General features: G+C 37.5%; 1 protein-coding gene across 8 annotated transcripts in view; it reads left to right on the top strand.

The window, feature by feature from the left end:
• The window catches only part of ARMC8 (armadillo repeat containing 8), a 103,188-nt gene that overhangs the window by 33,486 nt on the left and 55,180 nt on the right, over positions 1-14,522 (top strand). For 7 of the 8 annotated variants that reach the window (XR_011487353.1, XM_070466692.1, XM_020911649.2 and 4 more), the window contains 5 exons: positions 4,713-4,784; positions 6,130-6,272; positions 6,377-6,474; positions 9,736-9,828; positions 13,528-13,608. Coding sequence is in view for 7 of the 8 variants with exons in the window: in XM_070466692.1 (XP_070322793.1) it covers positions 4,713-4,784; positions 6,130-6,272; positions 6,377-6,474; positions 9,736-9,828; positions 13,528-13,608 (487 nt within the window). In the remaining variant the exon portion in view is untranslated. Of the gene's footprint in view, positions 1-3,777; positions 3,876-4,712; positions 4,785-6,129; positions 6,273-6,376; positions 6,475-9,735; positions 9,829-13,527; positions 13,609-14,522 lie in introns of all 8 variants that reach the window. The other variant, XM_070466689.1, reaches the window with a different exon arrangement.

The following is a 14,522-nucleotide window of genomic DNA, read 5'->3' as shown; positions in this document are numbered from 1 at the left end:
AGCAGGACATTCCCCTCCCACCATCAGTATTAAAGACTGGTGGGTGTGAGATTATATATTTTTTGATCTATTGGGAAAAGAATGTCTTTGACTAAAAGACAGGCTTTTATTTTGTATAAATTGAAAGACAGGAGAAAAAAGAAATACATTTACTGAATTCTTTTGTCTTTTCAGTCAGTTTGTTCTGAATGCCTGATATGCTGGAGTTGATGGAAAAAGCACTTGGCATAAAAGACATGGGTTGAGAATGGCTTTGTTATTTATTATGGGGCTCTGAGAAGTGCCCCAAACCTGAGTCTTAGCTTCCTCATCTGTAAAGTGGGGTTAATATTACTTAAGGATGTGATGAAGATTAAATAATAGATATGGAATGCTTTGTAAACTTCAAAGCAGTGTATAAATCATGTATAGTTTTGTTGTGCTCCCATCTTTATAGTTGTGAGTTTCTAGTTTACAAAAATACGGATTTCTCTATGGTATGTTTTGTGATCCATTGATAGTAACTTCTCTGATATTTCCAGGTCATACTGGTTTCTTGCCCCTGAAGAGGAAAAAAGTAATGAGTGTGCTATGATAAAGTGCACTAGGAAGGATACCTCCCCAGACCTGGGAACTGTGAGGGCATGCTTCCTGGAGGATGACACTGACATATAAGCTCAGACCTGAAAGATGAGTAAAGTTAGCCAAGGAATGATATGAGGGATGGGATAGGGAATGAGAGAGAGAATAGCTACACTCTGGAAACAGAAAGAAGCTTCATTTGGCCAGCTCTGAAATCAAATCTAACACTGTAAGACCTAAGAGGTCTGCTAAAAATGAGTATATGTGTTGATTATTGTCTCTTGCAGTTTTTAACTCTTTCATAGGAATGATCTGGTATCCTTTTATATTAATGACTGAATAGAATTTATTTGCAGGGCATTAACATCTCTTCTTTAGTATAGATAATATTTTACTTATTAGAGCCAGAGCAAGAATTGTTTTCTTTAGACATTGGTCCATTTAATTATTTTTAAATTTATTTATTTATTCAATTTTTGGCTATACTGAGTCTTCATTGTTGCACTTGGGCTTTTGCTAGTTGTGGTGAGCGGGGACTGCTCTTCATCACAGTGCGTGGGCTTCTCATTGCAGTGGCTTCTGTTGTTGCTGACCACAGGCTCTAGGTGCAGAGGTTTCAGTAGTTGCAGCATGCAGGCTCAGTAGTTGTGGCACATGGGCTTGGTTGCCCCCTGGCATGTGGGATCTTCCCAGACCAGGGATCGAACCCATGTCTGCTGTATTGGCCGGCTGAGTCTCAACCACTGGACCACCAGAGAAGCCCCATTGGCACATTTTATTAATTGTGTTCTCTTTAGTCTGCAGTTACCCTATAATTACCAGCTGCCTCCTTCATGTCCATTTTGCAAATTAGTAAGGAAATTGGAAAATTGGTTTTGGAGGAGTTTTGTTTGCTTTTGTCTGTAAAAACATTTACTCTGGCATGGTTTTAGATATTTGGGTTGTATTTATAAGGTTAGGGACACTAATTTCTGCTCAGTTTAGGAAGAATGGGGAGAAATCTGGGAAAATGTTAGAACTAGAAATTCCATAATAGCCTCTAGAATGGCACCTGGCAAAAGTAAACTTTCAGTAAGCTACTGGATGAATGAAATGTGCTGCGTTACTATAGGCAGAACACATTAAGAGAAGGGAAGAAGAAAGAAAATGACAGACTGCTAGGTTAGAGTCTATAAACTGACAGTTGGGAAGTAAGTCTCTAAGAAAACAGCAGGCATCTATAAGGAGGCAGGAGCCTAGATGTACAGTCTCTCATTGACTGTGTTTTGCTCAGTGAAGTTTCGATATCACAAGAATTTTAAAATCATATATCAGAGCTTGGTTAAAACCATAGTAAGCTTCATTCAATTTAGTCCTCATGAGCAAACAAACAAACAAAATACTCCTGCTTATCCACTATAAACCATATGGAAGATCTGAGGGATATTTAGAGAGAGAGAGGGAGAGAAGGCCCTAAAGCACTGAGCTGAAGGAAGAAGCCTAACAAGTACAATGTTTGGCTCAAGACTTGTGAAAATGCTATTCAAAACCTTATGGGGAGGCTCAACTTTCAGCAGACCACCACATCGTAACAGCACTTTCCTGTAATAATCAAAAAAGATAGTTAAGGAGAGGGGTATTATCGTTACCAAGGTTTTTAATGCTGATGAAATTGGTTGGTATTGGAAACACAAGCTGACAATAACATTAAGTCATTGATTTTAATAACTCCCTCTCCACCCCCACTCCCCCAACCCTACCTCCTGGTTTTCTATCCTGTTTTTCTATAAGATCATAGTTTGCCAATTACAGGACTTTTTTAGGAGTATAACTTTAATGGTTGACAAAAACTTTCTATATGTTGTAGAGCTCTGCCACCTAAAAGAGAACTCAGGAGAGATGCTCAGCAAGCAACTAGGGGAATGCATTTTGGCATATGAAAGAAAGATGACTTAAAATGTTTCAATATGTTAGTGCTTAAACATGATTATGTTAGAAAACTTAATGAGGTATGAAAGCAAGAGCTGAAACTGTGGACTAATATTGGTATGGTATTGCTGACCCCATCTACCATGAGTGCCACTTATTTGATTTTCCAAAATGAAGTAACTTTTGATAAAAAGTTTAATCTCCCTTTTATTTACAAGGTAGGTACAATACTAAAAAGTACAGTTTTCTTGAAGATTGTGCAGAAACTGCTTTCTGTTTTAAAACTATGGCCAGAAATTTCCAGACATCTTCATAAACTTCTGAAATGTCCCTGGGAGGCTCTGATGCCTTCTTCCACAGGAAGAAGAAGGTTTGAGAACCATAGTGTTTTTATATTAAGATAGCACTACTGACCAATTACCTTAAGTTTTTTTTTTTTTAATTAAACATTTTAGTAATACTGGGTTTGCTGCTGCTGCTGCTAAGTCGCTTCAGTTGTGTCCGACTCTGTGTGACCCCATAGACAGCAGCCTACCAGGCTCCCCTGTCCCGGGGATTCTCCAGGCAGGAATACTGGAGTGGGTTGCCATTTCCTTCTCCAATGCATGCATGCATGCTAAGTCGCTGCAGTCGTGTCCAACTCTGTGCATTCCTATGGACAGCAGCCCATCAGGCTCCTGCATCTACAGGATTCTCTAGGCAGGAATACTGGAGTGGGTTGACATTCCTTCTCCAAGTACTGGGCTTATTTTGAGCTATTTATTTTTCCTCTGCCTGTCCTTTGAGAATAAATGTGTTTGTGAACCAACTGGTCATTGATAGAGATACTCTTATTGTGGAAAAGAGTTTCACTCCCAGAGAAATGGAGATCTGAATGTAGCAAAAGTAAAAAATACTGATGAATAAATGGGAAATATAAAAGATATTTTCTGGGACTTCCCTGGTGGTCCAGTGGCTAAGACTCTGTGCTCTTAATGCAGGGGGCTGGGGTTCAATACCTATTCAGGGAACTTGATCTCACATGCCACAACGAAGACCTGGTGCAGCCAAATAAATAAATATCTTTAAAATGTAAATAAAAGATGTTTTCATGTTGTTAAATCTCCTTAAAAGATAAGTGACTGTTTAAGCAAAAATTGTACAATATAAAGAATTCCCTGGCTGTCCAGTGGTTAGGCCTGGAATGCAGGGGTCATGGGTCCAGTCCCTGGTGGGGAAACTACAATCCCACAAACCTCATGATGCAGCCAAAAAAATAGTACGATATATCATGTTGTTTCTAACTAGTTTAAAAATGTATAATAACAGGTCAAAGAATGAATGGGAAGATGGAAGTATGTTTGCAAGGCTCTTATAGTTCACATGAAGTAGGACACTATCCCTTGAAGACTGTGATAAGTTAAAAGGTACATATTGTAAGTTGTAAATCTACCACTACAAAACAGCAAAACAAAACCCAAAGAGGTACAGCTAGTCAGAAAATAATGGAGATAAAATGGAATCACAGAAATATTCAGTCCAGGGAAGTCAGAAAAAGAGGAAAGTAAAATCATGGTCCCTGAAACAAGGTCAGGTCCATTCCTTGGGCTGGCTGCTTTTACTGCCTACTCCCAGAGCTATGCATGAGAAGATGGCCTGTATTTCTTTTTATTCAAAGGATTGGTTGCCTTTTTTTAAGAACTCAGCTTTCTTTGTATTGATGATCTGAGAGAATAGCATCGAAACATGTATATTATCAAGTGTGAAACAGAGCACCAGTCCAGGTTGGATGCACGAGACAGGTGCTCAGGGCTGGTGCACTGGGATGACCCAGAGGGATGGGATGGGGATGGAGGTGGGAGGGGGGTTCAGGATGGGGAACACATGTAAATCCATGGCTGATTCATGTCAATGTATGGCAAAAACCACTACAATATTGTAAAGTAATTAGCCTCCAACTAATAAAAATAAAAGAAAAAAGTAATAATAAAATAAAAAGGATACAGAAACAAACAAAAAAAAAAGAAAGTCTTTTGCTGATACGCAAGCTATCTCTCACCCCCCCTCCACTGCTGCTCTCCTGTTTCATAGCCCCAGGTTTACACAGCCCCGTCTCTGTCCCTTCTCTTTAGCACTCCACGTGGAGAAGCATCAGGGTTTTACTTGGTCATTGACATCTGTACTTGACAATCCGAGATGCTGTCAAATAAAGATAAATTAATATCTCAACACATCTTACCCTTTTCTCTTTTCCTTGAATTCAGAGACATGAAAAATGCTGTAATTGGAAACAACAAGCAGAAAGCCAACCTCATTGTTTTAGGAGCTGTTCCAAGGTAAGTTTGCTGTCATTCTCTTTTCTGCTATTCATATGAAGTTTCAAGTGTGTTCTCATTCTCAATCATAAGACCCATCTTTTTTCTGTGTTGTCTGTCCTACTTTTTTTTTTAAATAAAGTATATGAAGCATCTCTTTAAAAAAAATTAAGATACCAGGGAATGGAATATGAAGCAAATATATGAATACTTTTTAGATGTTTGGGAAGATCATTGACCCTGCCATAAAAAGACACGTTGGGTAGATAAGCAGTGTACATCGACCTGATTCTTCCCTGTCTCCTCAGAGCTTTGGCAACTTTTATATGATTGGATAATAATTTCTTAGGATTCTCAAAACCTCTTTTGAAATTTTAGAAAAAAAAAAATTTTTTTTAACCCTGCTTTTCTAGTTTTCGAATTTGCTGGCTTTTAAGTTAACATAGAAAGTTTCATGTCTTCTGATGAAACTGTTAAGCATCTTTTTGGCAGACAGTGACAATTGTGTAACTGCTTCTTTGCCTTTGCTACCCACAACTAAGTTTTATGTGCAGTTATAAACTTTTCATTCAGAATTTTTAAATGTTTTGGTCTTCTCTCTTCTCTTTTTTCTTTTCTGTCTTTTAATGTAGGATTATTAATGGTTTGGTTGTTTTTATTATAATCAACCATTGGTAACTGTAAAGCTGTCAGCAGCCTTTCTTAGGGGACTAGTGCTCAGTATATATAAATATGCTTTAGGGAGCATGAAGGATGTACCTTAGAACATGAAGGAGATAGTCATATGTTGTAGACAATTGGAATTTGGGGAGTAGTTTTTTGACAGGCTAGCCTAGAATAGAGATAGGATCTTTTGATGCTCCAAATAGGAGAACTAGAGAAAGAAGAGAAATTCCCTTGTTTGAAGAGCTGCACCAGGACTCTGAGTATTCCCTCTAGGCTAGACCTCTGTGATCTCTGAACTTTAGTAGTGGATATTCAGAGTCTTTAAGATCCACCAGCACTTGGCTTTGGGAGTCTTCATATCTTGGAGTGGCAGATAATGTGGACTGTTGTGCTGGCTGTTTCCACAGACATTGCTTGTGGACAATTCTCAGATTCAAAGTTCTGATACACTAAGATTATATGATAATTCTGTTGTTCAAAAAGAAGAAAATCTCTTTTATTTCTCTCCACTGCTGATATTCCTTTATTAAATTTATAGCTTATATAAAGATATGACCATTTCCTAGCAGCCTGTAAACTCACCTACCATATTTTCAGTGTGTGGGATGTATTGGTAGCCTTTTTCTGTAACATTACTTTTAGCTAATGTTTACTTTTAAGTTTTTTAGTCTCTTCTGTTTATCAAGTTCTTTCTTTTTAGATTATTGTACTTGCTTCAGCAAGAAACCTCAAGCACAGAATTGAAAACTGAATGTGCAGTGGTATTGGGAAGTCTTGCTATGGGTACTGAAAACAATGTTAAGTCTCTACTAGATTGCCATATTATCCCTGCCTTACTGCAAGGTATGTAAGGAAGTCATTTTTATACAGGTAAAAAGTAGAATCAGTTTGCAGCGTTTTAAATATGAGTTGGAAGCATGAGTCTCAAATCTGTTTTCTCTTAACAGGACTACTGTCCCCAGACCTGAAGTTCATTGAAGCTTGCCTCCGGTGCCTGCGCACCATCTTCACCAGTCCCGTCACTCCAGAGGAACTACTGTATACAGTGAGTTTTAGGTGTTTTTCAGTCATCAAGTTACATTTTTACTGACAGCATACTTCTGATTTACTTAGCATCTCATAACTGATCTTAGCTGTGATAACTGTGTTATAGAAAAGTCTCAGGAAGTATTTGAATTGCTAATTTGCAAATATCAAATGTTCTAGGCTTTGTAAAGCAGTGAAAGATAGTCTCAGACCTTGAGAAATATATAAGCTGGGGTTTTTTGTTTTTTGTTTTGTAAAGACCCTTCTTAATTTCTTAATATGTACACATAAAGGAAACACATGTAATGCACTCACTGTAGGTTAAATCTGGTAGAGAAGTCTTTATAGAGAAGGTAGAATTTGACCTGGTCTTGAATAATGGGTAAGATTTCAAGAAGTGTAGAGAAAAGAAGCTGTTCTAGGACACATCTTTGAAAAAGAGAATATGCAGGACAGTGGACAGAATAGTTTAATGCAGGAAGGGAATCATTGTTCATTTCAGCTGGAGAGGTGAACCAGAGCACTTGTTAGAGGCTTACTTACCAGGCTAGAATCAGAGAATACATGTGAGAGAATCTAAAGATCTTCGGAGTCATTCATTGGTTTTCAAAAACTTCAGGGATTATTAGAGTGTATTTTTATCTGTTATTTATCTGGGGCTTTCTTAATAAAATTATCAAGGCTAGTATTTTTCAAATTCTCTTATCCACAATTCACAGTAAGAATTATATTTTCCACTGCCACACTGTGTGTGGGGGGTGGAGGTGGGGACGCAGAGTGGTGGTGGGAGTATCTTGAGATAGTCTTCACAAAACAATTGCATAAATGATGTGGTGCCTTCTGACTTGAATTCTTTCCTTTTTCAATTTAAAAAATGCTGGTTGTGATTCTCTGAGCTGAGATGCAGAATTGTAGTTTCAAAGTGGACACATATGTATTAGAGATCTTGTCCAGGGTCATGTTCTAGAAATACTCCAAGAATATAAGTAGTCAAGAGGCACAGGCAAAGCAAACAGAGAGAGAGGGACATGCCATGTGCCTCCAGAGTTTGTTTTTCCTACATTAGACACTTGCTCCTCTGGCCTGTATTGACGCCTAAGGTCTGTAAATGAGGCTTGTGGGTCATCTCACACAGCAGGAAGCCTCTAAATTATAAAGCATCTCGATTTTATACCTCAAGGATTTGTGTAACATTCTTTGGGAAACCATGCCTCATAAATCCATAGACCATTTACTACAGTGGTTCTCAAACTTGAGCATGCACCAAAATTACCTGGAGAGCTTATTAAACACAGAATCCTGGACCCTACCTCCAGAGTTTATGATTCAGTCAGTGTGGTATGGGGCCTGAGAATATGCATTTCTAACAAGTTTCCCAGTAACTGAGATGCTGCTGGTCCATGGACCACTCTTTGAGAACCACTGGTTTACCGTAAGCACTTATAAATTGAGGAAGCATTCTCACAGCATTCTGTATAGAACTCTCCATCTGAATATCAGTCTGTTTATGTAAGGATTTCCGATCATCATTTTTACAAAGAAATTAAGTCAGTCACTCATATTCTTTACCCTAGAAGTTTTTCCCCAACCCTCAGCCCAATAATGGGGAAGGAATTGACCCTGGTAAATTGATTCAGCTCCTTCCTTCTCTCTCTCTAAATTGACTTTCATGATCCACTAATGGATTTTGGTGCATAATTTGGAGAATGCTGTTATATACCAAGTTAACTTCTTTTTGCAAGAAAAATTAAGACTAAGGGACTTTCATAGGATATCTAAATTATGAAACAATTTTTTGCCTCAGAGACCATGGAGACTCTGAAAAATGTTGGGTGGGATAATGACAGAGAGTAGTATTTCAGTGTAACTAACTGACATCTGTGGGTAGGATTGTATAGAGACCAGCTGCCATAGCAACTCAGGCACTAAACTAATGAGCACACAATCCTGTTGAAGAGGGCAGAATGTCTAGTTTGAAATTGTTTATCAGATGAGTGACTTTGGAGAGATTATGTAACTGTTCTTTGCCTTGTTTGATCAACCAGAAACTGCAGATATGGAACACAGCAGCTTGCAGTATTTTAGTTCCCTGGCCAGGGATTGAACCTTGGGCCCACAGTAGTGAACGCCCTGAGTCATAACCACTGGACTGCCAGGAAATTCCCTCATTTGGTGTTTAAACTGTTTATGACAACACAGAGTTATAACAAGCAAGGGGAAAAGATTCTATTTGTAGACATCTTCTACAAAAATAGCCTACTATTTTCCTACTTAGCTTTTATGTATCTTGGGCCTTCTTTTCGTACTGAGGGAAACCCCAAACCTTGTTTATCCCAACAGTGGTATTCTGTTAAGTTTCCTTCCTCGCCCTCTGTTGTCTTTTGTCAAAGTGTGGTCTGTGGACCAGCAACATCAACCATTAGTTGGGAGTTTGATAGAATGCCAAATCATAAGTCCTACTTCAAACTTACAGAATCAATCCATACATATGCAATGCATGTTCATATCTGAAAAGCATTGCTGTAGGACTTATGACAGCATTGACTAGGGCACTCGAGCTAAGTCTCCTTTTCCATCTGTGGTTTGGGCCAAATATCTTCTGAATGTTTAAATCATGAAAGAGGAGATTTTTGAAAGGATAAAAAAAATAAATAAAAAAAGAAAGAGGAGATTTTTGGAAAGCCCTGAGGCAGATTGGGTGGATTCTTCTTTCTTCTGTACCATCATGTGTGTTGTGAAGTGTCAATAGTAGGCAGAGAGTGGGCTGTAAGTGAGAAGCTGCATTATATAAACTGTCTTGTCTTGTGAAGACTGAAATTAGCTCACTACAGTTATTAGAAGTGTTAATCTGTTACTGATACTTACCATAATATCTCAGACTTCAAAATTGTCAACTTTTATTTTAATACAATAATTCCTTCTTATAAGCTATGTAGTAAGTATTTATCTTATTAATTATGTCACATTTTGGTTTTGGAATAGATTATGTCAAGTCTTATTGAAATGATTTTGTTTTATTGTGGGGATGTTTATGGGAGATAAATTGAGAATTTCCTGTTCTTGTATTTTATTATCAAGCATGAAAATTGCTTTCCTTGTCCTTTGCCTAGACAGTTTTGATTACATGTTGCTTTTGTGTTGCTGTGTTCCTTAAACAGACTTGATTTACTGTCATTAAGATAAGAAGCTTACATGTGTATCTGTCCTTGGAAATCAGTGTTAAGGACACTCACCAAGTCTGAGTTCCCTGTTGCTCTGCTCTTCTTCCCTTTCACTCCAGGATGCCACGGTGATACCACACCTCATGGCACTGCTTAGCAGGTCCCGCTACACCCAGGAGTACATCTGTCAGATCTTCTCACACTGCTGTAAAGTAAGAACCAGGATAACTGTTCTCTATAATGTAAACACTTCTATGCCCTCAGGAGCTGTGCCTTCTTGGTATGTCCTCTTGGAGCTAATCTATACACATATAAGCAGACCTATGTATATAATTCCCCCCCCCCTTTTTTTTTTTTGACACAAACAGTACAGACCATACATATTGTTCTGTACCTTGCATTTTTTACTTAACATTTTGAGGGATATTCCATATCAGTACATAAGGAGCTTCCTCTTTCTTTTTTAGAAAGAGATGAATAGTATTTTATTGTATGAAAGTGAAAGTGAAGTCGCTCAGTTGTGTCTGACTTTGCAATCCCATGGACTGTAGCCTACCAGGCTCCTCTTTCTGTGGGATTCTCCAGGCAAGAATACTGGAGTGGGTTGCCATTTCCTTCTCCAGGAAAATTTTTTTTTTTTTTTGTATGTACAATAATTTATTCAACTTTTTTTCTACTTTTGGGCATTTAGCTTGTTTCCAGTCTTGTGCAGCCAGTGCTGCAGCAAATACCCTGTATGCAAGACGTTTTTATAATTTACAAGCACCCTCATGCCCCTGACAGAACTCAGCTTTCTCTTAGCCTGATAAGTAGCATTTGCCAGCTCTGTTCAGGATTATCCATCAGTTTAAGTAGTTAAATATAACTAGACTTCAGGAAACGTAGCATGAATAAACCCATATAGCAGTGACAATAGTGAAAAATAAAAATACAATATTGATTTCCCTAGTGATACACTAACAACATGTGTCTTTGAAAACAACTGATCTGATGATCTCTGTATTGTCATTAATTATAAAAAATTTTTATTTTTGTATTGTTTACATACAAGCCCCAAGTAAAATTTGCAATAGCATTTTAAGACTGATCTACAAATTTGTATATACTAGTAGCAATATGAAATAAATTTACATACTTTGGGCAGGGGAGATAAAGAAAGAGGTTTCTAAAACATTTGTGCTCTAAGCTAATCATCATTAAAGTTTTGAAATTCTCTCCTTGATATATTAAGAAGCAAAAGAAGGCTAGTAATAATATTGATTGAAATCCTAACTTCTAAATTGTTGCCACTTCCTAAGCAGTTATTCAAATTTTGAGACCAATTGTTTGGAGTTTAGTTTAGGAACGTGAGGGCTTATGTACGTCCTACCCTGAGGAGACTGCTTTACTAACTCCAGGTTCATGCAGGTTGATTTGGAGAGATTCAAGAAAGACTTAATAAGAATAGAACAATAGTTCCTCCTCTTTAGTTGGCTCAGCCACTAATTCCTTCATTGTAATTGTTTTTACACAATCCTGTCTACAACCACAGAGAGAAGGAAGAGGTTCTTTTGTAACATATTTGCTGCAATTTGGACAAAGAATGTGAGGAATTAAAAGGTACAATACCTTGTAAGTGATGGAGAACAGTTATGTACAGAGAATTGCTTTGTGTTTCACCATAATTTCTAAACATAACTCCAAGACTGCAAGCAATCTAAATGTCTAACTATATGTGTATATATGTAGTATTTATATGGGGCCTCCCTGGTGGCTCAGTGGTAAAGAATCCAAGTGTCAATGCATGCGTCACGGGTTCAATCTCTGGGTTGAGAAGGTCCCCTGGAGAAGGAAATGGCAACCATTCCAGTTTTCTTGCCTGGGAAATCCAATGGACAGAGGAGTCTGGCAGGCTACAGTCCATGGGGTCACAAGAGTCAGACACAACTTAGCAACTATACAAGTATTTATATATAGTATTTTTTATGTATAAATATATAGTATTAGTTTACCATTTGTATTAAAATGGAGGAAAGAATATACTTGGGTATTTGTTTGTATACATGTAAAATGTCTTGAAGAATATTAAATAATCTATTAGTATTAGGTCACCTGAAAGTGGGAGCAGATTTGCTGACTACAGTGGGAGAGCAGTGAAGTGCAGGGGATAAAGGCAGCCCCCTGCTCACGTCGCTGTCTGCTGAGCATTACCTTTACCTGTATATGAGTCAGCAGGTTAAAATTTGTAAGCTGAGGCTGAGGCTTATCTTTGTAATTTATTCTAGTTATGTATTTACTAATTTATTAATGCATAAGAAAAAAATGGATCAGGTTCTTAGGAGACCCTTCTTTTCCTTGGCTTCCCCATCATAGTCTCCACCACTACCCTTATAATGAATAAGCCAGAGACTCATGTTTCAAATGAGTCAATTCAAGTAGAGCATTTAGAGCAGGGCCCCGCATGTAGCAGGTACCCAGTAAGGAGTGCCTGTAATTATAACTGCAGATGCATGGATGAGAATGAGGTAGGAAAAGAGTACACTTCAAGCCTGTGCCCTGGGAATGTCAGTATTTTTCAGTTATTATAAAAGCAAGTTTGTACTGTTCTGAATGGATATATACTGATAAATAATATCAAGAAATTGTACTCTGGGAATTTGTCCTCATACCCTAAGGATCTGCACTGAGATGCAGCTTTAATATTCAACAAAACATTGTTTATAATAGTGAGACATTAGAAACTACTTAAAATATGTAGTGGGGGTTTGCATGAGTGAACTGTGGAATATTATGTGGCGATTAGAATAGAAGTTAGAAAATGTATAGGATCAATTAAACTTCAATTTTTTAAATGTGTGGAAATTAAGAGAGAAATTGCTGTGTTTTTTCTTTTTTAAAAGTACTCTTAATAATAGATAAAATGTTTAGGAGCCTATAAAATAGAATATGGCTCTCTTACTACTCAGAGGTAAGAAAATGCTAATCTTCCCCCTTCAAATGATGGATATTTTGGTCTAAGAAAGAATGAGCATCTGCAAGATCGTTATTAGCTAAACTGAATTGGAGAAGCTGGTCTGAGAGCTCTTTTTCTACACTACGAGTTGGTTTCTTCTGTTGAACCCAGACAGATAGCCTCCTTTTTGATGCTACACTTTTATCTCCTTAATAATAATAAACATGAAATACCATCCTTGTCTTGGCTTTAATTGGCTTTTCATTATTTGAGTGGATGGGTGGGACATAAAAGAAATGAATTAAGTACTGGGAAAATTGAAGCCTTGCGTTAACCTTTAGTCACTTTGAAGATCTTTGGTAAATTGATCAGTAGAAAACAGAGTCAGTAAAGAATAAAATACCTGAATTTTCCTATTTCTTCACCTACTGACTCTAAGAAGTGGTAATTTTAAAAGAAATGAGAGAGAACTAAAACATATTTACTTCCCAGTTACAGAGTGTTGTTTCCCACCATCCACTGCTCAGACCTCCCTGATATGTTGAGGTAGCTTGGGCTCTGGTCCAGTTTCTCTTGCAGTTAAGTAGTTTTAGACTTCCTCTGACTAAGTCATCAGTCCTAAATTGTAAGAATGACTACACTGTCTCCTTGGGCATAGGGGATAAGGGTGTGCAAGTGAAATGCAGAATTTGGAGTGCTTCTATTGCTGTGATGATGTGAGGGCCTATGTCAGAATATTCTGTGCCCCCTTCCTTATTCTGGGGAGGTAAGGGGCCAGCAAGCCGTTCTAGAGAACTGAGATGAGAGGTAAACTGTGACAGCCCTTTACAAGACTAAAAACAGTGTCTGTCCTTGGGAATGGGTTTATACAAATGTAGAACTGAAAATTCTACATTGCAGTGAATGTGGTTTTCTCCATTTAAGTAAATGTATTGAATGAATTATTACTCTTCTTAATGTGTTTTCTCTTTTCTTACAGGGTCCAGATCATCAAACAATTTTATTTAACCATGGCGCAGTTCAGAATATTGCTCACCTACTAACCTCAGTATCTTACAAAGTAAGATGTTAAAAATTATGGCCAGATTTTTATATTTTATTTTTGGTTTCTAGAGTCTTGGTCTGGAAAGAGGCCCACATATTTTGTTGTTTCTTTGATAGATATTGTGATCAAGAATTGTATTTTATCAGTAAAATGTTGTGAGGAATTGTTTTTCCTATAGAATGCTTTTAAAAACAGTCTACCTTGCTTTTCCTTTTTTTTTTTTTCTTTCTTTTTTTAGGATATGGTTGTGGTATAAATTGCTATTGATTTTTACTTGTGATCATTAGTAGTCTCTTCTGGTATGGTGTCAGTGCCAAAGTTGCATGTACCTTGAAGTATGTAGGAGCAGTGGCTCGCTTGCTAGATCAGGAAAGACTTTGGATTGATTTCCTATTTGAAACCTTTATTTAACCACATTGACTCAAACTTCCAGCATGGTGATGGTAGTTTAATCGCTCAGTCATGTCCAACTCTTGCAACCCCACAGGCTGTGGCCTGCCAGGCTCCTGTATATGTGGGATTTCCTAGGCAGGCATACTGAAGTGGGTTGCTGTTTCCTTCTCCAAAACTTATAGCATATACCCACATATACATCAACATTTAAAATGTGTTCTATTTTGTATTTTGAGTTTAAAAAAATTAAGGGTTTTTAGGTGTGTTCATTTAATTTCTTTACTATCTTTTATATATAGGTAAGCAGTGTCATGATATTCTATCAGGCATTTAGTTAAAACTTTGATCATTTCATTATTGTCCCACTAGTAAGTTGTAGCAAATACTGGGACATTGTCTTTCTTGTGTCACATTAGAACTAAGTATGGTAGGAATTTCCTTTAGAGCAGAGAAGCAGTCAGTCATTCTTGTCTTCTATCCATTTATGCTGATCTAGTCTGCTGTTGTGGTCCTTAGCTTTATTGCAGGTATGGCCT

Source organism: Odocoileus virginianus, chromosome 4, assembly GCF_023699985.2.
Source record: "Odocoileus virginianus isolate 20LAN1187 ecotype Illinois chromosome 4, Ovbor_1.2, whole genome shotgun sequence".
In the NCBI taxonomy this organism is placed as follows: Eukaryota; Metazoa; Chordata; class Mammalia; order Artiodactyla; family Cervidae; genus Odocoileus; species Odocoileus virginianus.
This window is presented reverse-complemented; position numbering and strand designations above follow the sequence as displayed.